We start from the raw sequence: 27,138 nt of genomic DNA, 5'->3' as shown, positions 1-27,138 counted from the left end.
ACTTTTAAGGCAACAATATAGAATCAAGTCTCAAGTCAGATGCAACATTCTGATGCAGATTACTTGCTTAACTCCCTCTTTTCACCAGTGTGGCAGTCCATAAGAGAATTTAAGCTAACTCCAATATTCAGAAAAAAGAAAAGAAAAGAGAGAGAGACTAAAACATGTCTAATATGCTTCCTAAGAAATTATGTCTCATTGTGTAAGTTAAACATGAGAATTTCCAATTAAGTAAATCTCTCATGCAAAAATAGCCTAACACTTAAAATAAACCTATGTCATCATTTATATTACTTAGTAAATAAAAGGAAATAATATAAAAGTAGAAATCTGGTATTTTTTATTTGCCGGATTAACTACAATTAAAATCACCACCCAAAATCAGAAATACTATAATTTTAAATTTTACTACATAGGTTGTCTTAATAGCTTCCCAAAACAAACAAAAAAACACCAATTGCTTCCCAAAACTATAGAAAGATTAACTTCAAAAAGTTTATTTAATTATAAATTGGTACTGCATTTCTAGAGGCACTGATGCTCCTGAAACACACCAATAGACATGACCAACATGTAAACACGTAATGATCCTGGCAAAAAGCATATCTCGCAGGTCAAGCAGAAATTATTTCTTTTTACAAATGTTTTGAGGAAGAATACTTAAAACTATACAAGGGTTTAATACATAATTTTAATAAGATTTATATGAAAAGGGGGAATACCGATATTCCCTCTTTACCAAAGCTGGTACAAGTCTTTTGGCTTTCTTACAAATAGTAGCCTTTTAATTCCCCAACTATGAGAGAATGGAATATTTTTCTAGGAAAAATAAAATGGTTGCAAATTGTGTCTCCTACGTTGCTTTATGTATCAGAGTCACTTGCAGATCTTGGTCTGCTGTCATCTGGTCCATTACTTTCCTTGTCACTTTCCTTGTCCCAGTCCTTCATGGATGCTCCCATCATGAAATCATCACGTAGGATAGTCCAACCTGGGCCCTCTTCTGATTTCACCTCTGCCTGAGAATCAAAATATTTCAAAGTCAATTCAATCATAAAGGAATAAAATGGCCCAAGCTACAAAACAAACTTTTCAACACTTAGTTTTACAATAGGGGTGAAATCAAGGCAAATTATAAATTGACTGATTTTAGACACTATGATCATATATGTACAAACGTATAACAAAGAACCATACATTAATATTTTAGCAACCACATAAAAGAAACATGAAAGCAAAATAAAAAATTTTGGAGTGGGGGAAATATAGTAAAATGTAGGTTTGATGTTAATTTCTAAAATCTTTGACATAACCAAAATACTTATAATATTTAACCTTCAGTGATAATTTATTAGAAAAATTTTGACAAATTATTTCAACACAAATAGAAATTTAACAAAAGCTTTTAACCCAAAGTAAATTAAAGGAGAGAAAGGAAACTAACCGTGGTACTGTGCTAGATGCCATCTCATTTAACATTTTATAAAAATTTGAACCAAATGTTTATTATTTAGGTTATGATCTCACTGCCTGACTCAATCACACAATCAAAGACTAATCACATGTTAAAATTATAAATAAATGAACCAGGCAATAAACATAATAGGTGGTCAATTCGTTTCATTTAGTCATAGGATTTACATAGCACTATATGAGAGCCTAAGAATTACAGGCTCTCATTTCATGGTACAACAGTACCACCTTGTGGTTTTAATTAAGTAATACAATAGATGCAGAACTCCAAGCTCTGAGATTTTTCATTCATTCCACAAATATTTATTGATAATTAACTGTGTATCAAGCACTGTTCTTAGGGCTGGAAATATACTGATGAACAAAACAAAGTCCCTGTCTTCAGAAGGCTAACAGTCTGTGCATATATATTTATCCCACTGACAGAAATACAAAATTTTCTAAAACTCTTAAGTATGCAAGACAAGAACTAAGTAACATTTGGTTAAAAAACAGTGTTATCTTTATGGGGTCATTAGCCATGTAAAAAGCAATTTTTAAAAGAAAAGATAGTTACAAGAGATTACTTAACTCTGAAGCTTCCCTTTATTTTAAAAAATATAGCCCTTAAAACACTCATTCCGTTTAACAGAAACAAAAATAACAGACATTATTACAAACAGGAAAAATGTCCAACTGGCTCATTCCATCTTCCTAGGGTCAAGATATTAAGCAGAACTAGTGTTTAAATGCAAACTGAAGACTGGATAGTATATAAATGTGATCAAAGATTTCAGAAATGACTAAGTCAAATATCAGCACACTTTGTTACTATAAGTAAACCAATAAAAAAAAAACTTGCTACTTAAAAACCAACAATAAAAAAGTTCCAATGCTTTGCATGACACACTGATAAGAGAACAATAAAGTGGGAAGGTAATTTAGAACTCTCCTCATGGAGTATGCTAATAACTCTCCCTCTCTTATGTCTACGATATCAAACCTACACTCGTAAAACTGAAATTCTTCTTCTATTAGATTAGGTTACCTAACTGGATATCCTCAAAGAGACAGAATATATTATATCCACAAAGTAAGAACAGTTGCTATTTTTATTTTTATTTATTTTTTTTTTTTTGAGACAGAGTGTCACTTTGTTGCCCGGGCTAGAGTGAGTGCCGTGGTGTCAGCCTAGCTCACAGCAACCTCAAACTCCTGGGCTTAAGCGATCCTACTGCCTCAGCCTCCCGAGTAGCTGGGACTACAGGCATGTGCCACCATGCCCGGCTAATTTTTTCTATATATATTTTTAGTTGTCCAGATAGTTTATTTCTATTTTTAGTAGAGACGGGGTCTCGCTCAGGCTGGTCTCGAACTCCTGACCTCGAGCAATCCACCCGCCTCGGCCTCCCAGAGTGCTAGGATTACAGGCGTGAGCCACCACGCCCGGCCAACAGTTGCTATTTTTAAACAGAGAGAGTAACAAAGAATTTGAAATTAAAAACATAATGGCAGAAATGAAAAAAACCTCAATATGAAGGTGAGAAGATAAAGCTTAAGAAACTGCCCAGAAAATAGAATAAAAAGAAAAAATTATGGAAAATATAAGAAAAACGTAACTGGAAGATCAGGGCAAGAGGTTCAAAATACAATTAACAGGAGACACATAGAGAATAACAAAAACGTATGGGAGGAAATTACTGGAAGTACTTCTCAAGAAAATTTCCTAAAGTGAAGCACACATTTCCAGGTTGAAAAGAGTCCTGAGTGCCCAGGACACCTCATCAGGGACAGCACTGTAAGAACTCAGGACAATGGGGGCTAAAAGAATATCCCATAAACTTCCAGAAAGAAAACAAACAAGTCACATACATACAAATGATCAGGAATCAAAACACATTCAGACTTGCCAAAGCAATAAAGCAATAGACAAATACTTTCAAAATGCCAAAGGAAAATAATTTCCAATTTAAAATTCATACTCAGACACATTATTATTCTTAATAATAGTCCTTGTAAGGACCGAATATGGGCACTTTCAGATATCGGAGGTCCCCGAAAGTTTACTTCCAAGGCACCCTTTCTCAGGAAACTACTGCCCTCCACAAAAAGATGGAGTAAACCAAAAAGACAACAAAATGGCATAGAGAACATAGGAGAATTAACAGAGGAAAGAAAGAAAAGGGAACGCCAAGACGAAAGTGAATGGAGTCTCCAGGCTGACAACTACGCATCAGGCATAAAGGACAACCTGCAGCAGTGTGACTTCAGGGGAAGGCACACGCTGAAAGCTGTCATCACCATGACATCGGCCACTGTACAGCATTTTAACCTGACAAAACCAATGGAAGATATGCTTCACCAAAAAAGTAAGAATAAATCAAGAAAAGAGGAGGATATAAGAACCAGGAAATAGGAAGTTCAATCCGGGAGACACTCCAAGGATCACAGAAAATTTAAGTCCCAGAATGACAACTGTGAAGCAACCTAAGAGAACTATCAGCTCAAAGGAGAATAGAAGTTTCCAGGACTGAATGTCTCAGAGAAAACAATTACAATAGATATATTACCTAAAGTCACTTGAGTTTGATAAAATAGGAAAATTAAATATGAAAAATCAAGACAATTATTACCTTCAGGAAAACAAATAAAAAGGAAACATAAATATGGACTATTACAACACTCAGCTGTAAATAATACTTGCACAGGCATAATAATAAATGATGAATACTGGTTTAACAAATAATTATAAAATAGCTATATTGAGAAGGAGAGGAAACTGCGCAAGAGAACTAAATCTTTGCCTACCATAATAGGAAGCCAACAGATAACATCTCAAATTGATAAATCAAAAGATATGACTATATGCACATTAGTTAAGAATACAGAGATGTGTAAATGCCAACAGGACTAGCTAAAGGAGTAAGAAGCTGCCCTGGGATAGGAGCTATGGAGAGTGGGCAGAATAGGTAGCCATATGAAATACACAGTAGAACAAGTACTACTATACATGGGGAAATGTCTGAATATGTTTAAGATAATTTCTATTACAGTCAGATTGGGGGTATATTATATTACACATTGGATTTTTATCATTTCAATTTACTATATCTTTTCTATAATCATGATTTACCATTAATTATAAAAACTTCCTAAATACTAGGAATACTCATAAAGAAAAGGTAGATCACAGATTAATATAAGAAAAAAGAAGGCCTGAGGCAAACTCCACAAGTGTCATTCATTGGAAAAGCTTGCTTGGGATAATCCCTGAATAAATTTCATTAAATGTTAAGATATCATGAGAATGAAGAGTTTTCTGCTTTGTCTCTAAAACCTAAGTAGTGGCAATTTGATGTATTATTTTTATAATAGGAATAAAAACCAAGAAGAGTTCTGGATTTGAATCTTTAAGCCATTGACTCCAACACTGCAAATTAGAAAGCTACAGAGGTCCAGGACTTGAAATAATTAAGAAATTTCATAACCTGGGTATAAATATAATGTAAGATAATGTTAACCATACTACACGTTAGACACAGATATTTATTTCCATTAGATGGGAGTTGTGTTAGCATCTAAGTATAAACTGTAACAATCAAAATTTATCAACTTCTGGAGTCTTTCAATGTTGCTGAAAGGCAGCACTGATTCAATGACCTAAAGCTACCTACAAGATAACTCTGTGCTTTTTTATCAACTGAAAAGTAAAACTGATTAAATGCAAGAACTTAATGAAAACCAAATGATGCAAGGAAACAAAATAGTCCCTACCCTCAATGGCCTGGTTTTACACAAATATTTAATCAAGATCCTACAGAAGCAGTCTGTGTCAATTTTAAAGATGAAGAAAACCCTTAAAAATGTTAAACATATATTGGCACCTATTGAAAAGAACACTGAAAAAGGAGGTTTAGAATTATTCATTAGTCTAACACCAAATAATCAGGAGCTTAACTTCATCTCAAAGAGGGAAAATTAAAGTCAAATCCTAAAAAAATAAACAGTATAGTCACATCTATATTTAGCAATCAGTAATTGTTCATTTCACTGCTTTCCCTAAGAAGAATGCTGAGTTTTCATTTTAAATTAGTTTCACCTAAATTAAAAAAAATTCTTAACACTGGCTAAATTCACCTTAATACCTTTGTTGTTAACAATTTTTAGTAAGCTATTTGCAAAGAGTAGTTAGTAATCTAACCTACAATTTATTAAAGCCTATTTGAAACTTCTATCTGTGAAATGAAGAATCTATGGAAAACTCCTTAACATAAAAAATGTATTTTGGTAAAAATCAACAGAAGTGAAATGCAGCCCTTAATCTTTAGAAGCTGAAATAAGAACATCCATGGTTTTCTACCCGTGCAAGATATATCCCAATGACGATAAACGATTGAAAATGTTCAATCTGGAATTCACAGGAGTTCCAATAAAGATTCTACAGATCAAGATTATATGGAAAATTCCATATTGGAAAATTCCACTAATTCCATTTTTCTGATTCTCAATGAATTCATAATAAATGATTCTTAACTGTCTTGATCAATTTTGGCTTTTTCCATCCCTCCATAAGCTTGTTTTAATTAGTTTTAACTGATTTTCTAGGATGGTATTTTTAGCAGTAAGTCTACTTGGGCTTCATTTTTGTTATTTGCATAGTTTCCAAATTCATGTAGTTTCCAGATTCAGATAGGTGATTTGTAAGATCCAAGCAAACTGGAAAAGCATTTAGTAGGATATCCTGAGAGGTGGGGTAGGGATCAAGATGTAGAAATTATGTCATCTTTAATTATAGTCCAACCACATGTTAAATGTAGAGTTTTCTAAGAAAACCTAATTGTATCTTTCCAAGAACTCAGTTCTAATACTCCTGAAAAATATACTTTATTGATTCATTTTTTTTCATCCACTGAATTTTTTTGTTTTAATCCTTTGCTGCCCTTGGTTTTACTCAAAGTGGTTCTATTGGGTGGCTTCTATTCCATCTTGCTATCCATAGATCTAGCTCCACAGTACTGACTTTTAGGAAACATTATTCAGTAATGATTTTCCTCATTATTTATATTCTCTTAAGAATTGTTAATAAGTTACAGTTAACTAAACTGCCTAAAAAGCCAAATGTAACATCTCAAGGAGACTTCTGACACAAGTGCTCTATACATTTTCACACTAAATTAGGAGTCTGAAATGTTTAGAATATACTCTGCCAATTAGTCTCTTAAAGCACATCCTTGCCATTTTATCTGCTATATTATATAGTATATAAATGAAAACCCCAGATTTATAAATAAATAAACTAGCAGAGCTGTGAATTCATCTGGAAAACAGACACCAATGTCGTCTTAATATTACAAATTTATTAAAAATCTTAAGAAAACAACTAAAAGTGCTTTGTAAAACTATGAAATACTATATAAACAGAACTAGGCTATATCTAGTAAAGAACATGCATACTATCAATCTATCTATTGAACTGAACAAAAGACTTAAAAATAAATGTTTTGCTCCCACCAGACCTCCCTGGAGAAAAAGGTGATTCCAGAACTGGGACACAAGCACAGAACAAAAGGAAGCACTCAAAGAAAAATGGGGTCATGCCAAAAGGGCACAGGAGCCAGTTTACACAGGTTCCCATGGCTACATCTGCAAATTCAAGCATCAAAAAGTGTAATGACTGTAACTAATTGTAAATATTGAATGAAATAAAATCCCAACATCCACATTTTCAAAAGACAGATAAAAAAGGGAAAGGGACGAAGGCTCATTCACCAGCACTGGAGGTGACTGTTAAACCAACTCCTTACTTTGTAAGGCTATAATTAAAAGGGATGAAAAACATCAACTCCCATCTTCAGGAACTTTAATTCATCCCCCCAAAAGTGTAATAAATTAGAAAATCATCATGTTGTAGCTTCCAATGACATAACTATTTTACGCAGGGATCACTAATTGATGCTAAAAGGCAAAAGATGGATGGCAAAAGGTATACTTGTTTCTGCCAAAGTATTCATCCCAGAAATTACTTTCTAACTGCAGGGGATGGGGACGTGTGTGTGTGTGTGTGTGTGTGTGTGTGTGTGTGTGTGTGTGTGTGTGTGTGTCAGGGGGTGCGCCGTTAATACAAAAAATGTATTTATTACCACTTTAACCAAGTGAAAAACTAGCATCACTAATACGGGACATTCTGATAATGTGTCTCCTGATGTGTTACAACAGTAAGTACATAGCATCTAAGTATTACATCCACGAAATAATGATGCCAAAAAAGTTTAATCTAAACCTCATCAACCCTTTTAGTCTTAACTTACAGCTTATAGCAAAAGGGCATATAGAATAAGTTAAAGACACTATAATGAAATAATCAGGAAAATTAAAAATATGGACTCATTATTGATTCTTCAAGAGAACTAGCTTGTCTCTTTAAAAAGTCAGTCTTCAAAGAAACAAAAAAGCAAGGGATTGGTCTAGAATAAAAGAGAAAAAGATAACCAGATGCAATGTGTGAACCTTGATTAGATTCTGGTTCTTAGGAAAAGATCTCTTGCATTGTATGGTATGTGAATTATACTTCAATAAAGCTGGTTAAAAAAAAATAAGAGAGAATCTTTGGTGCACATGTGGATAGCAGCTTCAAATATCAACCAAAACAAATAAAAATTAGATGGAGAGAAAGGCAGATAGCTATATAGAACAAACACAAAGAAGAGTTAACAATTTTTGAACCTAGATGATAGAAATACAGGTGTTCATACTACTACTCTTTAAAATTTTCTTCCTGTTTGAAAATTTTCATAAAAGAGCTGGGAAAAAACATGATTCTAAAATTTGTATTAGACACACAATCATTAAATACAAGATGCATTTGATTTTTGGTAAATTTTATTAATAGTTCCTTGGTAAACGAATAGACAGTCAATTCTACCAGTGAATATATAGAGAATTTTTTAGTTGAGTTTCATGATTCTGAAATGTCTTACTATGGTTATATTTTATCTTACATAACAGTTTTGAGAAATTAGATTTTAAAATGTATCAGTCTCCATATGCTGTGCATCCAATGAAGAGGATGTGAGACCTAGGAAAAACCAGACTAACAAGCTGCCTCCCTCACCATTCTCTTCCTAGTCTTGGTGAGTGACACGGGCTCATTCACCAGCCCCAGTTCTTCGAGCTCATCTGAGTGACAGAAGTTTTCTGTTTTGATTCTCATTACTGTACGTACCTTGGATCTTTTTAAGCAGCAGGCACTAATGGCTACAACAGGGTTTTGGACTCATATAGACTGCAAATGAATCCAGATTCTACCAATTACTATCAGTGTGACCTAGGATAAGTCATTTAACCTTTCTGACTTTGGGTTTCAATTCTAAAATGGCAGGTCTACCACTTCTAAAAATTATAATTATGTAAAAACATCTGGCAGAGCATCTGGCCCAAAGCAAACACTAATTAGCGCCCTCCAGCCCCTCTACCCACTGTCCTTACTTGCTGATGCCCTGAGTGATTGTATGAACAGAATCCCCCACTTGGGATATCCATAATCTTCTAATGATGTTCTGTACACTATTCACAAAGATGAGAACACTCAAACAGCATGACAGCACCCATGTAAAAACCAAACTTCTTTTGGTAAGTAAAATCTTGTAAGTAATTTAGCTAGTTCAACCATAACTTGAAATGGGGAACAAGAGAAAAGGACATATTTCTTGTTCCTCAAAATCTAGTTTTAGTATTTTACAAGAATTATGCATTACTAGACCCAACACAACTAAAATGAGTGAGACTATTTCAAATCTAAACATAACTTTTATTAAATTATTGGAGAATTTTTGGATTATCCAGTAACTCAGATAAGTAGTGGTAACAGCTTTTTTTCAAATTGGTTTCCAACTTTAGAATTCAACTTTGACTACTACTTGTTAGGGAAAAAAAAATAAGCATTAAGTATAAGGAACTCATTCTAATGACATGTGATGCAAAATAAAATTAATTGCAAACATATACACAGTGCTTACTATGTGCCAAGCATCATTCTAAGCACTTTATGTATATTAACTCACTTTACTCTCACAACATGCCCATGAGGTGAGGATTGTTATTACTACTATATATAACAGGTGTTTTAAACCCAGGAAGTCTAGTTCTAGAATCTGTGGCCATAGTACTATCCATAATACATCCCCATAAATGGTCTTAACTGCCTACTACTCAAAATGATTTTTAATTTTTAGCAAGACATAAGAAAATACTCTTTTGATTTTTAAAAATGCATTATAGGTACAAACATATGATAAAAGACTCATTTGTGCAGGATTTTTTTTTCTAAAGCCTCAACCTCACCAATGAAAATACCATGCAGCAGCTTCAAATGGTGAGAATATTTCTTCACATAGGGCCAAAAGATGTATGGCACCATTTGAATTTAATAGTAACTAAACATTTCTACAACAGTTCTGTAATAACTTCTTCACTTATATCTATTCTTATTCTTCACTTATATTTCCCCCAAGACAAAATGCTACATGTACCATACTGTCAAACAAGTTCATTTTGATTACAACTGTTGTTCAAATCAGAAACTACCATACCTTAAAACCAAACAGCATATTTAAAAGAAGTGAATATAACGAGCAATTGGCTTTAAATTGTTCCCATCAACAGCAGTATGTACAATCCTGCTCACTCTCATTTCAAACTTGGAGTCTCGCTTTTGTCTAAACTCTAATCTATTTAGGCATTTTCAGTAAACAAACATTAAGCTGAATTATTTACAAAGTTAGGATTCCACACATTCCTGCTAGAGCAGCTTTAACGTGAGAGTAAGAGACTGCTGCCCTGCAATGCAGGGGCAACTTAAGGACAGTATGCTTCTCCACCCCTTTGCCTGCCTTCCACACCCACAACTCCATTTAAAAACTAAATCTGAAAATTCAGCAAGGAGACCACCAAGGGACCTGTGTAAAGAAGTTTCATTCCTAAGCTTCTGTCGTTAGAAGCAAGAACTCAGTAGCTACCCAAGAACCAGAAGGAATGCACGGTTTTAAAAGTAATAGCAATTCAGAATTATAAGATACCAAAGAAGCCAGGTATTTCAAAAGTATTCCTACCACTAAATACCTAACTATGAAGAAATTACGAGGGTGCCATTTATGAGAAATGTGTGAGAAACAGAGCACCCTAACTTATCTCTGTGTTTGACATTTAGTTTAAAGTAGTCATATCACAAAATCAGAAAATACCTAGCCTCTTCCAATAAATTTTTTTACCTAGGGACTTCTATTAAAATTTGTCCTGCAATCACTAAGGAATTCACTTTCTAACAGAAACTAGCTAGCATTTTCCCCCACTACAAAATCATTATTACAGTTTCATTAGAACAAAACAAAACCTGAAATTGATACATTGGCAATTTTAAATAAATGAAAACTTTGCAGAAAGTCTATAATTCAAGAGTATGAGTAACATACAGCCAATACTTTCCTAACAGCAGCCAATACAGTCTCCTTTGAGACTCATAGATTTAAAATGTGTCACATTCACTTCTGTTCTACCTTTAGGGAAAAAGAATTAAATTCCCAGAAATCCAACTGGATTTTAGCTGGCTTTTCAAGGAAAGAGCAAAAGGAATAATTACAACTTTGAGAGCTAAAGAAAAAATTAATGCCTCTACATTTTTTAAAAAACATGATGATTTTATCATACTGGGAAAAATCACTCTGGATAGGTACATGTTCTAAATGTTACTATTTCTTAAGAGTTAAAGCTTAGATTTTTTTTATGAAACCTTTCCTAAACAAAGTATAAGCTTTTGTTGCTTCCTTAATCATTGCCATAAACACAATTTAATCTTTCTAAAAATCACTCAGGGTCAACATCAAGCTATCAGACAATATGCCTTGCCACATGTTGGTATGTGGTTGGTATGGTACTTCCTTTATTTGGGCCAAGGGAGGGATTATAGGTTCTGGATTAGGGAATTCCTTCCAAATAACTAAAAATTAATTCTCTAAACCCAAAAACTTTTAAATTTAATCATTTGAAAAACTCACTGAAATACACTATTCATCCTCCCTGACTCAGTAAACAGGTTAACTGTTCTTAAAGACTCAGGGACCTTACTGACACACACAGGACGCATCAGCTCCTGCCTCAAGTGTCCTCTCCCATTGGTCGCCTGTGCCTTTGTGGTCATGCCGTTTTCTGCACTAACCAAGTGCTTCTCCCCACACTGCAGCTTTTAACCTGATCTTTACTGTTATCACTCTCATTTCTGATTACAACCTGGAGTAGGCATTGCTTCTCAAACGTTCTTTTATAGTCTCAATTTTGGTGAAAGCTGTCACCATTTCTGAGTCTTCCAAGTTGTAAACCTCACAGTTATTCACAATTCCTCCCTTATCCCTCTATGTCAGCAATGGCCAACCTTTTTAGTACCAGGGACCAGTTTCATGGAAGACAGTTTTTCCACAGACAGAGGGGCAGGGGTGCGGGGGTAAGGCAAGCAAAGGAGAGCAGCTCTAAACAGGCTCACTCACCTGATGCTCACCTCCTGCGCCCACCCCCTTTCCTAAGTTTCATGCCAGATAATTTTTTCATGGATTGGGGGTGGAGGGTGGGCATGGAGCTTTGTGGCTCGGTCCCTAACAGACCATATATTTCAGAACTGCGGCCCAGGGGTCGGGGACCACAGCCTACATCATGTCAGCCCCAAAACAAGTAGGCAACATGTAACCTAGACATACTAATCTAGAATTTGTACATTGTCAAGTTAATCTTGTTAATTAATTTATTTATTTGAAGTCATTTATCCATCTTAACTGTAAGACTTTAAAAAGACACAATGATAGCATCTGGTATAAATAGGCACTTAAATATTTTTACATCAATAACTGATCTAATCACAAATAAGACAGTACTTTATAGTTAACCAGATGCAAACAAAAACATAATTTTTTAAAAGTATTTGTTTTTCCATAAATATGAAATCAAAATGAAAACAAACATTTGTAAAAGAAAGAAATGTGTCAGGATATCGGTGGCATGGGAGCAAGTAGTTCTAGAAACAAATTACCTTTAGAGCAAAACCACTTTGGGTTAAGTCTCAAGCAATTTTTGACCTTGTCCTAGATTAATACTATGACTGTGATCACTGAGGCAGAAAAAAAGGAAGTCAAGGGCAAATGCAAATAAGAAAGAAAATGCAATGCCATTGGTAAGAACCTTATTTTCATAACTCATGAAGAAATAATCCCCCAGCAAAAATAAATGCTTCTTTAAAATGTTATTTTGAAACCAACAGGAAAAAGAAAAAAATAAATCTTACTTTCTATCTTCCCACTAATCCCTTCCCATCTAAAGCTGCTGAATCTTTCTCCAGTTCTTACAGTAAAATGTTACTAGCAAGAATATAGCCTTTAAGCCTTTTTAGCTATAACGTACAAATCCCCATAGTGTTCATGTGTTTATGATTACTTCTGATAGATATTTTAAAATAGCACCACAATTATTACATAAATAGATTAGAAAACTTTCATCAAAATTTGGTAAAATGGCAACTTAGTCAAGGAAATTGAAAAATACTCCAACTCTAGGCTAGCATGAAATTCCTAAATGCTCTTCTTGCCACGGTTGCAAATGTTTTCCCAAAATACAAATAAAAAATTTGTGACAGAAACTGTCATCTCCTGATGGATTAAAGTACTTTTTGTTGGCAATGGAAATCAAGCCATCAAATACAACTATGTACTTTAATTTTTTCTAAAAACCAGCCCTTACCAGATCAAAGCACATTTCAAAACCTTTCACCTGGTACATAAAAAGGAAACTATTGATGTCCACAGGTCAACAGGGCTGGAGAAGCAAAGTTATCAAGCCAAGACCACGGAAAATATTTCTGTTCTTAATCTCTCAACCAGCCAAACATTAATTACCAAAGCTGCCTTAATGCAAAGATGACTTTCTACCATTATTTCATAAAGCTCTGACTCTTCATATTTTACAAGTTATATACCAGCACAATTACTTCTATGGTTAAAGTCTCAAATCGAAGCTGTGGCCCTCACTGAGGCTTCTATTCTCCAAAATGCACAAATGGTAGGATTTCAGATAGGAGAAATGCAAGCCCCATCTCTAAAAAATTTACCTGAATCTATTTGATTCCTGAGTTCTAACAGCAGGGGTACGATGGCCATAATTGGCAACTTCCACAGTGAGTAAATCATCATGAAACTAAAGAATGCAATCTTTTAAATTAGACTGTGGGTATTATAGGAATTTAAATAAAATCTGAAAAAGAATTGTAATCGTATGGTGTGCTTTTCCATCTCAAAACTCTTGTTTGAGAGCTAAAAAGTCTGATACACTAAATCCTATATAAAAGTCTTACCTGTTTAGCTTTTGGGTTCTTCCCAGTTGAACTCGTCTCATTTGTACTTCCATCCATTCCTCTCAAAACACTGATGAAATCTTTCTTGGAAACAGCTGATATTAACTTAGCACGCTTTCTAATAGAGTTTCCAGCTTCTTTAACCTTTTCATCAACATTCTTTTGATGTTTCTGAACAGCATTAAATAATTGCACCACACCCCTATAGAACATAAAATGACCAGAACAATGTAGTTGTTCAATGTGATAGATAGAACACAAACTCTGAGGATAGGAACAATGTATTTTCACCTCCTAGAAAAGAGGCAAGCACTTAATAGTCACTCAACTGAAAGAACTGGATAAAAGGTTAAATACATCTATAAAATACATTTTAATAAATAAATATAAATTTATGAATGCAGAATAAATAAATGTGGCTTGGTATGTATTTTTTAACAGCTTTGGTCTTTCTAAATCAACTTTTGTGCAATTAGAACTGAGAATTATAGCTCTGACTTGGGTGGTGCAAAGGTAATTTATGTAACCAAGCCATTTATAACCCCATTATACTATGAAATTTAAAAAATATATAAAATTTTAAATATTAAAAAAAGGAATGGAGAATTACTCTTAACACAAACGTCTATTTCTCAGAATATAATTATATAACGGTTAAAAGCATTATAGTGTAATGGAAAGAATATAGTCTTTATAGTTAGCTGTCTAAGCATTTGACTCTAGGGAAGAGTTTCTAGATCTCAATTTCATCTGTAAATTAGAAAAATAATGTCTGAGTAGCTTAAAAAGTATTCAGTTATGTTATCTGCAACTTTTGTGTTATGAAACTAATTTTAAAACCCTACTTTGAAAAGTATTTATTTAAAAACTCTGCTCTATAGTCACATTCATGCCAGGATGAACCCTGAAGATTAAGACCAGCAGCATCCAACACGGGGGCCACACGTGGCTAGTGAGAACTTGAAATGTTGCTGGTTTAAACTGCCATGTACTGTAAATGAAAATACAGAGGATTTCAAAGACTTAGTATGCAAAAGAGAATTTTTAAATCTCATTACTGTTATATTAATATGTTGATTACATGTTGAAATAATATTTTTAATATATTTAGTTGAATAAACTATATTATTGAAATTAATTTCACCACTTTCATTTTAATTTTTTCCATGTGGCTACAAGAAAATTTTCAATTACATACACGGCTCACATTCTGTTTCTACTGGACAGGGCTGATTTAGGCCATTAAGGTCCCTTCCAGCTCTAAAATTCTATAATCTATGACTTCTCTTGCTATAATTGCTGGAAGAGGCAATCCATTGTGGCCCCTGAGCATTCCTGCACATTCTTGCTAGGTATTTCAAAAATTAAAGCCCCTTTACCTAAGCCATTTCTCAGGATTGTATCTGTAGTAAGCAACTTTGAGGGATTGAAGTAACATCTCCCTGGCCTGGGCAAAGAGCAGGCTTGTTACCAATCACTATAAAAGCAACAGATTCCAATCTAGGGCACCTGCATTCCCCCTGTGGGACAAAGGAAGCCACTGCTTTTGACATGAGTAATAAAGTCCTTTATCTTTGTCCCAGAAGTCTCTTGTCTTCCACCAGCATCCAAGAAACTTTAACAGGCTAACTTATTAGCTTTTAAGGACAATGAAATTCCAGACCCTTCACAGCAGTGCCAGGATGAGGCAAGTGAGGTGCCCAGGGTACAAGATTTAAGGAGGTCCTCACTCACTCACTCTCATGAGCTTACGCTGTACTTTTCTAATTACTTTGCATGTATTAAGTCATTTAATTCTCAGAGAAACCCTATAAGCTAGGTATAATATTATCCTCTTTTTAGAGATAAACTGAGACAGAAAGAATTAAGTAGCATGATCAAGGACACACAAGCTAATAAGTAAGTGCTGGAATTTGAACCTCGCAGTCTGGCTCTATCACCCATGTCCTTAATCACCACACCACACTATATCACTGTGTAACACCTAGACGGATAAGAAAATGACCAAAATAATTTAGGTAACTAAGCATTTAAAAGTAATTTCATTAAATATAATCACTACATTCTTTAAGTAGTAGCCCAAATATTATCTCCTCTGTACTGCCGTCCCCAAATCCCCCCACACAATCTCCTGTTGTATGTTCCCAACATACAGAACATACTTCTATTTAATTCCTACAGATAGGTGGGCAAGGACCACCCAACAGCCACCATATCCTATTTATCTTTGGACACAGAAAGCATCAGATAAATGTTTGGTGCCGACAATTTAAAAAAAAAAAAAAAAAAAAAACCAGAGTGAAACAACAGCATGAAGCTCTATAATGTGTAATGCCATAAATATAATGCAAGATAACAAAAATCATCATCAAGTGCCATAAATTTAGATAACCATCATAAGAGAACTGCAGTAAAAGGTCTCATTACACAGTTCTTAGGACTATAAAAACAAGATGATCTGAAATAAGTTCATACCAAATATACACTTAGCACATTATATTCTTGCCTCACGAGACCTGCAAAATCCTTGGTTGAATTCAGTGTTGAATAAGACAGGCCTAGATATACATCATTTGGCTCTGAGACGACTAAGCTTAAGGCTCAAATCTGGTCAAAAATAGATCACTATCAAAGCTTTAGTATACTTACTTTTTAAAGGGCAAAAACACTGCCTTACCTTGTTGCAATTCTCTGAAGATTTCTCTCAGTTTCTTTGTCTTTGACAACATCTGGCTTTACTCTGCACATCATTTCCCACTCCAGCCTCTTATCACGCTGTGTTATAAATATTGTTATGTGAAAGAATATTAGATATTTTTGAAAGTGCAGCAAACATTGATATGATACTCTGTGAAAGGACAAAGGTAATAAATCATTCTGGCTTAGTTTGTCATAGGGACTTTAAAAAAAAAAAACAACCCACAATTTTAGGGGTTCAGCTCAGGGAGCCTGTGGTTAGCACTCAGTGTGTCATGTGAGAGGCACAAAGTGAGTTTCTGTCAAGCTCTCTGACAGCAGGGGCCTGGAGCACTGCCAGCATATTCAGCCAGGCAGTATAAGGTAGGGTGTGGGAGAGCCACATGCCTGATCATCAGATGAAAGCATAAGACAGACTCCAAACTACCCTTTCTGCTAACTATAAGCTTAAACACTATTTATTTTCAGAAACTGACTTCCTTAGCAGTCAGAATTATTAAGAAATTCTACCAGCTTTTCAAAGAACAGCATCACATCCAGATATTTATACAATGACAATTTCTCTTTGCACAAAATCATTTAAATCCATTTCTCCTCTCGTGGCACACCTGACCGACATTCTTGCCATATATGGCGTATCAGTCGCAAACTATAGCAAACTCATTCTCTGCTATTGTGCAGAAGTAGAAGGGGAGCTGGGAAATAAGAAAATCCCATAGACAACACAATTTAGTTTGAAATTGTCTTTGAGTAGTACAATGGCCCCGGGAATCTGATTTGATATCAATACATTGCTTGTTGAAGTCTCCTTCTCGGGCCAACATTTAACCAAATATCAAATATAAGGATGTGATGAACTAATCACCAAGCAGCTAGCAAAGCATCAAAAACATCAAAACCTACTAGTAATAAAGACCAGTGGGGAAAAAAGTCACCCTTTAGCTCCTCCATTTCTCCACTCATCTCTCATGTTGTATTGATGACATGTCTAATCACTATAAAACCAAACTCCTACCCTCACTATAACAATTAGCCTTGATTTTGCTCAGATAATTAAAAAGGGAATATGCTCAATGGAGTAACTTCAATTAAGTTTCTGATAATCTTGGTTATCCACCCCCACATAAAAAAGCAATTTAAAAACTGGAGTGTTAATTGGACAAACTGCAAGAACAATTTAGTAAAGACACGAACTAAACTAGACAAGGGAATCCACAAGACAACTAGTAGGACACACCTGGTTCTTCTTCTCTAGTCTTTCTTGCTTTAACTTCTCTTTTTCCTTTTCCAGCGCTTTGTTTTTGAGCAGAATGGCGTATCTACTGCTAGGAATTTTTTTGTTAAGGATTTTAGCCATGGCATATGCCCAGCCCATATTAGTCTCAACATTGGATTCTGCAGTATTTTCATTTTCATCATCATCATCGGCTTCAACATCATCTTCGTTGTCAGCTTCTATTGCTTCATCATTGTCATCAGAAAAATGACCCTTTTCCAATTCACAGCTTCCTATAGAACCTAAGAGTAAAAACAAATTAAACTTTAATACCCTGTGCAGAGGTTGCCAAGACTACAGCCAGACCCCAGAGACCATTCATGAAGCTCCTCCTGTCTCCATTCTTGTAAAGGGGGCCTTTTCCAAGTCCCACAGCTGCAGTAATGGTGGAGACCCATCTATTCCATTGCCATCAGCCCCTAGACCTGGCCCACCCATGTCAACAGGGTAAGTCACAACAGCTTCAAGACCCAGGACCTAGGCCACAGAAACAAATCCAACAGCCTCTACCACATCCCTGTTGTCAAAGCGGTGACAGCTGCTGACATGGGTTCACTGCAGGGTGTATTCAAGAACATGGACCATAATTATGTCATTAAACTACTTGATGAGACTACTGAAGAATGCTATAAACAAATAACAAAAAACCTTATTCTATTAAAAAAATAGTACAGTATTATCAGAATAACTCTTTAAGAGATTTGACCTAGATATTTAAAATTCAGGAAAAAAACTAAAAACCAGCCTAATTTGAAAGAATTTGCACATAAGATTATAAAACTAGTCATTAAAACACTTTTGGATAAAAAATTATCTAATGATGTGCCCAAGATACCCAAGATTCAATTGTACTGCTGGATAACTCAATGAAAATACCAAGTTCTGAGTTGAAGATGCAAATTTGTAAGTGTACTATTGAATTTTAACATGCAGAACCACCCAAAAAAGCATATTACAGGTTACCAAGAAACTAGTTCACCATTTAAATTCCAATGGCTGGGGTCAGAGGACTAGCAGAAACAACAGTCCCAGTGGTGCCTTCGCTCAAAAGTCAACTTGCTGAGCAGCTCTTTAAGCTTTGCTTCCTTTCTTAACTTCAGAAGTTAATTGCGCTTTAACGATGAGCACACAAGCACCCAGCACAGCTGTGCGCAGTCTATAGGATCCAGAGCCCTCTGGAGAGCTTCTATTCTTCAGAAACCCACGTAACTTATTAGAAAATACTTTAAAGGAGAAAATGTTCCAACAGCTTAGTAACTTGGAATTTTTTTAATAAGCAGAAGAGCTAACAAAGAAGGCTGAGAAGTTAACAAACAAAAGGAAAACTCAGTGATACACAAACAGCTGCCACTTAGCAGTAATGTCTTCAGGTGACAAATGTTGCCTTTTTTGGTTGACTCCAGAACTGGTTGAATCTCAAAGATTATTATAGAAAATGTCATTACCACAGAAAATGCCTTTACCTGAAGTTTTTCCTATCAAAATACCTCTACTAAGTAACAATATTAGTAATTTAAGTAATCTTTTAAATATTAATATTCTTGTATTAAGATAAAATATTAAAGTAACATTAAAGAAGAAAAAGGTCTAGGCATAAGCAGGTTTCCTGCTGCGCCTATAATTCAATTCTAGTCCTCCCATCCAAATCAGAACATTCACCTAAACATACAGGATTGAAAAGCAATCCATAGCCCAAAAGCACGGTGGCATCTCAGCGAGTCTGCTCTGACTCCTTTTACCTCACCAAAGCTAAGCATTAGAACCATAACCGCTGCTTCTACCTTTAAGTCTACTGGTTGATTCTTGTGACTTCAAAATTATCTATCCTTCAACTCGAAGCCTCTGTTTCTTCTTTAAATAATTTCAAAATAAAATGTGCGTATTTTGCTTTTAAATATCCTCTCCTCCTTTTTATGTCAGCTTGGTGCTATGATCTTGTTGCTTGTTCCCTTCCAAAGAAAATGGAGGAGAACGCATGGTCAGCAATTACGTCCTGAGTAAGCCCCCTCTCATCATGTGACTTTCAACCATGACTCAAGAAAGAACTGCTGAAAAGAGCTTTTAGCTAGTGACTATAATACTTGCAATCTGGGTATTACTTTTGCATAATACCTTTTTTTTAGTCCTGAGAATTCATGAAATGAAATGGATCCATTTCAAATAAAAATTTGTAACAAGTTAGAAAACAGCAAATAAAACATACCTGTATAAAAATGGACCTCAAGCGTGAGTAAAAATAAAGCATCTTCAAAAAATTAACTGAACATTAATAAAAAAATAAAAGTAACATTTCACATTTTAAAAAACCATGATAAAATATAGTGTGTCAGTGGTATGAAAAAATATTAAAGGAAATGATAAAATCAAAAAATCATTTATAATTCTATCACCCTAATGAAGCTGCACATTTTTTAATAAAGAGAAAGAATTCTTAAAAATAAAAACATATTTAATTTGAAGCTTTTTCTATATCCTGTATGTTCAGTCAATTTAAGAAGTCAGAAGACACTCGTGACTCTAGGCTTTGACATACAAACATAGGTGACACCTAAGAACTTTATCATTACCCATAATATTTTAAAAAATGTTTCCCCAAAAAGCATATTGAGGACCAGTGTTCCCAGGAAAGTACACTGAGAAATGAAGCTTTAGAAAATGTAGTTAGCTGAAAAATAAATATACTGTATTAATATTATATATGTTTCATTCCTGAGTCATTAGCACTATACAGACAAAACAAACAATTCTTGAGAAAAGTGCTTCCTCTAGTAAGCATTTATCTAAATGTAATGAGGCAAGATGGCTTAAAAGTTTGTGTCAATGAAAAATATCTGGGTGATTAAAAGCAGAAAAATCTTTACCAGCTCCTAGTGAAATATCAAAACTACAACACTGACATCTAGTGTTTTGTCCTGATGTATTCACAAATTTCATGTTTTTCAACTGCACCGTAAAGGCAGCTAAAATGCTTTATGATTGTGTAAGTCACTCCACCTCTCCACTTCAAAACCTTGGCTATTCGTCTTGGGTGCATTTCTCACCCACCTTGACTACCACAACATGCATATTATGGACACAATAAATCTGTGAAAGGTTTTATGGCACCATTTTATACAACCTGCACTCACCCTACTAATAAAAAAAAAAATCCAAAAGAATTTCCTAAAGTCATAGTTTTTATTTTATTGTTTTCTTAAAGAAGTTCTTGAGATATAAAGGACATTGGAAACCAAGAAGTAGAGAGGGTCTAGGGGGTGGTGGTGGGGTAGGAGTAAAAACTTACCTACTGGGTATAACAAACACTCTGCTGGTGATGGGCACCCAAAAGCCCTAACCTAAGCATTACACAATGTATCCATGTAATGAAAACATTTGTACCCCCTTAATATTTTGAAATTTTAAAAAAAGTTTAAGAAAAAGAAGCTCTAGCTCAGAGGTTTTTAGTCAGGCATTCACTGCTAATGGAAATGATGTTTTATACAAATAAATTAAAAATGCCAACATAATGAGGTCTCCCAGCACACTAAAAAACAGGATTTACCTCTAGGATACCAAAGATTATCAGTATGCAAATCAGAAAATAAAACTGATCCTTAAAAATGTACTGTATCCTACTAAAATGAGATTTTCCAAATTTTCTACTAACTGATCTTCAACAGCAGAAGTAGATACATCAGAGGTCTAAGCTCATAGATGGAAATCACCACACAAGTAAAAAATTCTTTGAAATCTTGTGTGTTATCTTCAACATTTACTTTGCATTCTACTTTAAAAATGTGGAAATTAAGGAAGGACTACAGAGGATGCTTACTGAAGTAATGACTAAAAGTTCCAATAGTGGCAATGTTCTCTGTCAGAGCTACCCAGTAGCCACCAGCCACAAGAATCTATTGAGCACTTCAAATGTGGCTAGCATGACTGAGAAACTAAATTTTTATTTTATTTAATTTTAATTACCTTAAATTTAAATAGCCACATGTGGCAAGTGGCTACCATATTGAACAGGGCAGGGTTAGACCCCTGAGGTACTGAGGTAGACAAAAGGCATTCCTCATATCCTACTATCTTTTTCCCAAACCTCCAGCCCCTTTCAAACTTGCCATCTGTCCCTGATCCCAGGTAAGTATGGTTAGCTGCTGGCCGGGAAGTGAGCCATTTTTCTTAGCCTTTGGAACTGGGATAAAGTTAAGAAGTATCACAGTCCCTCAACATTTACTGAGCACCCGTGAATGATGGGTAAGAAAGGAGAAAATGAAAAATCTAAATCTAGATTTGCTTCCCTGAAGAACTCATGAGTTTAGCAGGGTAGATAAATCCCATAACCAATTGCAATAAAATTTGTAAGTGTCCTTTAAAAAAAAGCAATGAAGAAAGAAAGGGTGACTGTTTGGGGGTACCTGGGATGGGTTAGGGAAAGTTTTACAAAGATGACAGTCAATTGTTTCTTAAAGGGCAAAGCAAAAGATTAAAACATAATAGAAGGGAAGAAGATGTTAAGGAAGTAGGATTCCACAATCCAGTCAACTGATTGGGGTGCAAGATCACTGAACCTAGAATCAAGTACACGTGATGATCTGAGTCAGTGTTCTGTATGAAAATAAAAATTACTATTGTAATCATATTACTATTGGCATTCCAGGCAGAAGAAATTAGCATATCCAAAGGCATGGGGCTGTTAAAGAAAATAAGATATTATTTGAAAATATTTGAAAATAACATATTATTTGAATATAATTTGAAAATAACATATTATTAATGAAAATTAGTTGAGATTGACTAAAACAGGGAGATTTGAGGATTGGATGGTCAAAACGGCATAAAAAAGCAAAGTTGGGGATTTCACAAAAATCCAACTTATGATCCAAGAAATAAAATAAACATTAACCCCCAAATTAAAAGCAAGTATTAAATACTTTAGAAGTTCACACAGGTGTGTGCTTCCAGGAAGAAGTCGAACTGCTGGTGTTTTTTTCCCTCTTAGCACAGTATCTTAGGTCCTTACTTTAAAAACATTCTATATTGGATTTAGGTTTTTCTTTTAAAATGTAAATACCACTTGAAAGCTTTAAGCCTGCTAGTTAACCTTTAACTTACTTCATGCCGTTAGAGAATTTACCCTAAATCAAATAGAATTCCTCATACAAACTTGACTGAGATCAGTTAGTAGTGGTTAAGAGTATGTACACAGAATTCTGGTTGCCTGGGTTCAATCTCAACTCCAGATATAAATCTAAATGGTTTTCTGAAGTTTAAAAGTGCTCGCCTTAGTTTCCTCATCTATAAAAATGGGGATAAAACAGTACCTACACTTCACTGGTTTTTGTGATAATTGAGTTAACATATATAAACTTCATAAAAGAGTGCCTGGCCCATAGTAAGCATCATTTGTTGATTACACACCACACTCACAAACACAGGTAAGCACACACGCAGATAAACACTCACAAACAGATACACGCAGTACGAGTTTTTATGTGGTTGTGATAGAGAAGAAGAAAGGAACCAGGAAGAAATACCTCTGGTATTTAGAATCTTTGGAATATATGTGAGGTGTTGAATGAGAAGCTTTAGATGACCAGACAGTTATGGTATAGAAGTTAAGAGCTCAGATTATAGAATTAAACAGACTTGACATTAGGTCTTGATTCCAGTACTTTCTAACAGCATAGTCTTGGGCAAGTTGCCTAATCCTTCTGTGTCTCACTTTCTTCATTAGTAAAATTGGGATTAAAAACAGTACCTACCACACTGAGGTGTAACAACCATTAAATGAGATACATGAAAAGTGCTTAGCACAGACCTGGCACAATAGAAGGCCCTAAATAAATGATAGTCAGTGATCAGGGGACAAAGATCCTGATAACCTGGGGGACAGAGCAGGGGAGAATCCCAAAAGCTTAAAAAAAGATGTCAAAAAATAGAGAGGAAATGAATTTCACTTCCACTATAATTCTGACTAAGGTCTTGGTAATAGTCTATAACCCAGGCATCAAGGAAACATCATCTTGATTCCCTAACAAGCTTTCACTTTATTTCACAAGTGGTCAATGTCTCTGTCCTACAATTTTTCAAAGTACTTTAAAATGATAACACTAGCTAAAAAAAAAAAATCACATTGAGAAGTTTCCAATTTATTCAATGAATAAATGGATATTGAGTACTACACAAGGAATCAGGCTCTATGCCAAATTCTGAGATACAGCTGTCACCAAAGCCGACAATGTCTTTGCCCTCACAGCAGAATTTAGGAAACTTCGGCAAAGCGTAAAAATACTTAAGAGTTTTGCCCTCATAAAGGCACAACTTTCTACCTTTCTTATACAATGTGTCAAAAAAAAATTAAAGCTAGAGATGAAAAATAAAGTGCAAACAACACGTGGGTTATACCTGTGTGTTTTCTATGAAATTTGCTGAGGATGTATAAAGCAACACTCGGCCTTCTTGTTTCAGCCTTCGTACTGTAAACAAATGTCTTTCCCACAGCAGTGCCATGTTTCACATTTCCGTGCTTTTTCTTGATGATTTCACTGTTTAAAATAACCCCCTAAAGTGCTGTCTAGTGTCCCTATGTACAAGAAAGCTATGATAAGCCCTACAGAGAAAATATATGTGTCAGATAAGCTTTGTTCAGGCACAAGCTAAAATTGTTGGCCATGAGTTCAATGTTCATGAATCAACAATACACACCTAAATGTCTTTAAACAGAAACACACATAAAACAAGGTTATATATTGATAAGTTGACAAAAATACTCTGACCAGCCCTCACAAGAGCCTAACCCTGTATTTCCCCTAAAAGCAATGGTTCACTATTCATTAATTCAGTGTTTTCTGTGCTTCACAGAACATTACCAAATATAGTGAGACTCGACTCTAAATTCATAAATTGAGAGTAAGCGTTTAGGAACTTTCATAGCAATTTGATATTACTGTGATGTTCAAGCATGTGGTCGTGTTTCTGGTCATTCTTTTTATTTCTGAGACAGAGTCTCACTCTGTTGCCCGGGCTAGAGTGCCATGGCGTCAGCCTAGCTCACAGCAACCTCAAATTCCTGGGCTCAAGCGATCCTCCTGCCTCAGCCTCCACAGTAGCTGGGACTACAGGCATGTGCCACCATGCCTGGCTAATTTTTCTATATATATTTTTAGCTGTCCATATAATTTCTTTCTATTTTTAGTAGAGACGGGGTCTCGCTCTTGCTCAGGCTGGTCTCAAACTCCTGAGTTCAAACAATCCGCCCTCCTCGGCCTCCCAGAGTGCTAGGATTACAGGTGTGAACCACTGCGCCCCACCTGGTCATTCTTTTTTATTGATTTTTAAAAATACCTGTCCATAACAAATTGGAAATTAAAAAACAAAATCAAAAGTGGTCCTTTAACAGTGGTAGTTTAAGCAGCAATGCCTAGGACATATTGCTGGGAGTAGGGCTGCAGTGACAGGGAGAACACACAGGATCCTTCTGTACTGACATAAGCAAAAGAGGTGGAGCCAAGAACTAAGGTGGAGGCAATAGAAGAAATGGATTAACTAAACCAGATAGACATGGAAGCAAAGGGAAGAGTAAACAATTACCCTTGCGTTTCTGGCTTGGGCAAAGGGTAGATGGTGGTGTCATTCTCAGAGACAGAAGCAGCTTTGGGAAAGGAAATTATTTTTTGTAAATATTGAGTTTGAGGTGTCTATGGAACAACCAAGAGAATCAATAGTTGTCAAAATCATATGATTGCTTGCGGACATTTTATTGTGGAAAAATAAAAATAAATCATTATCATTGATCTTGAATTTTACCATAAATACATGATTAAATAGTTAGATTATGAAGTAAGAAGTGTGGAATAACAATATCTAGGCAATAGGAAATCAGGGATTGTCTGTAATTTCTTGTAACCTAAGAAGTTGGTGCCAAGAATGATGGTAAAGAGGAGCAGCATGGACACATTTATAATGGTTGAAGGCCTCAAAATACGTCCTTCATTCCCTTCACTATCAAGCATCTCTGAGAGAGATCATTACCAAATACTTTTATTTATTCCACCTTAACCACCTAACTCTTCTTTCATTCACTACTATTCAGTCTCTAAAACACGCACGCATCCACCGCACACAAAAAACGCCATGTATACCATCCTTCTTCCTCCTACCTCTTTTAACTTTTTGCTCCTCGCTTCCTATGAGACCCATCCCATTCTTGGAATTTCAAATACCCGCTCCCCTTCATCCTTTGCCATGGTAAGTTTCTCGGTAGCAGCAGCTATCTCCCCCGTTTTCATTAATAACGGCGACCCTGAAAATACGTCGTTCCAAGATAAAACCCAGGAGACTAACAACAAATGCAGTCGCAACCCCCGCTTCCCGCGAACTCAGCCCGGCCTTTCCTCCCAGACGCCAAAGCTTGGCCCTAGCACGTTACCTTCGCCGTCGGAACCGTCTTTGACCTCTTCTTCCAGCTCCGATGCTATGGCGCTGGCTTCCATTTTCATCTTCTTCTTTGGGGACTTTTTCAGCTTTTCCCCTGCACTCACATGGGAGTCCGGAACGGCCGCAGCCATCTTTCCGCGACGGAAGCGCCACCTGACAGTTGCGCCGGGTAGCAACGAGAGAAACTTCAGCGTCTAGTTCCGGTGACACACAGTTCCGGGGCGGGATCGCCCAGCGCGGGTTCCGGGGGTGGAGCCTCAGAATGCGGGTTGGAGGGAGGTCTGAGTCTCTTGAGGTCTTTAAGTGAAGTCTGTTCCAGGACAAAAATTAGTCACTGAATGGTCTCCGTCGGCTCCTCTTCCAGCTTGCCCTTGCCTTGGTCCCCTGCCGCAATCTGGCCGCAGCCACGCTCGGTCCACCTTCATTTCCTTCCCTCGGCCGCTTCCGTTGTCCGTTGCCTTATTTGATATTGATTTGGGATCCTCCAGAAATGTCCCTTAGTGCGTACTGAATGCAGCAGCATCTAGGAAGCAAGGAAAATGCGTTCGGGATCGATAATTAGAATATGATATCATCCCCTCCCCACCACCACCAACAAAGATAACGCTCGAGACCTTTCTTGAAATTTTATTAATGTCCTGATTAATCCTTCCTTTCAGCGGCATCCAATTACAAACCGAACAGAATCTCACTTTCTTTTCCTGGATCCCACCTTTGTCCCTTGGACCTGGCTCGGGCCGGGCAGGGCTTGCGGTGCAGAAGGAGCGAATCCCTCGCTATTGCCGCGAAGCTCCTGCCTGCCTCTGCCGGCCAGCCTCTCTCTGAGGTCAGCTCTGTCACATGCTCTCGCAGCCCCGCGTCCCACAAACCAGCTACCACAATCTGCCCCCGTGTTTTCCCCTAAAATGTT

General features: G+C 35.9%; 1 protein-coding gene across 1 annotated transcript; it reads right to left on the bottom strand.

The window, feature by feature from the left end:
* Positions 1-317: 317 nt before the first annotated feature.
* On the bottom strand, positions 318-26,473 carry RRP15 (ribosomal RNA processing 15 homolog). The gene is made up of 5 exons (XM_045536104.1): positions 26,221-26,473; positions 17,772-18,052; positions 16,515-16,612; positions 13,838-14,039; positions 318-1,019 (listed from the first exon to the last, which is right to left on the bottom strand). Exons 1-5 carry the CDS (start codon positions 26,357-26,359, stop codon positions 864-866), a joined length of 876 nt encoding a protein of 291 aa, XP_045392060.1. The 5' UTR covers positions 26,360-26,473; the 3' UTR covers positions 318-863.
* Between the last annotated feature and the right edge of the window lie 665 nt (positions 26,474-27,138).

This window comes from Lemur catta, chromosome 23 (genome assembly GCF_020740605.2).
Source record: "Lemur catta isolate mLemCat1 chromosome 23, mLemCat1.pri, whole genome shotgun sequence".
NCBI lineage: Eukaryota > Metazoa > Chordata > Mammalia > Primates > Lemuridae > Lemur > Lemur catta.
Note: the sequence above shows the minus strand (reverse complement) of the source record. Positions and strands in the feature narration are given on the sequence as shown.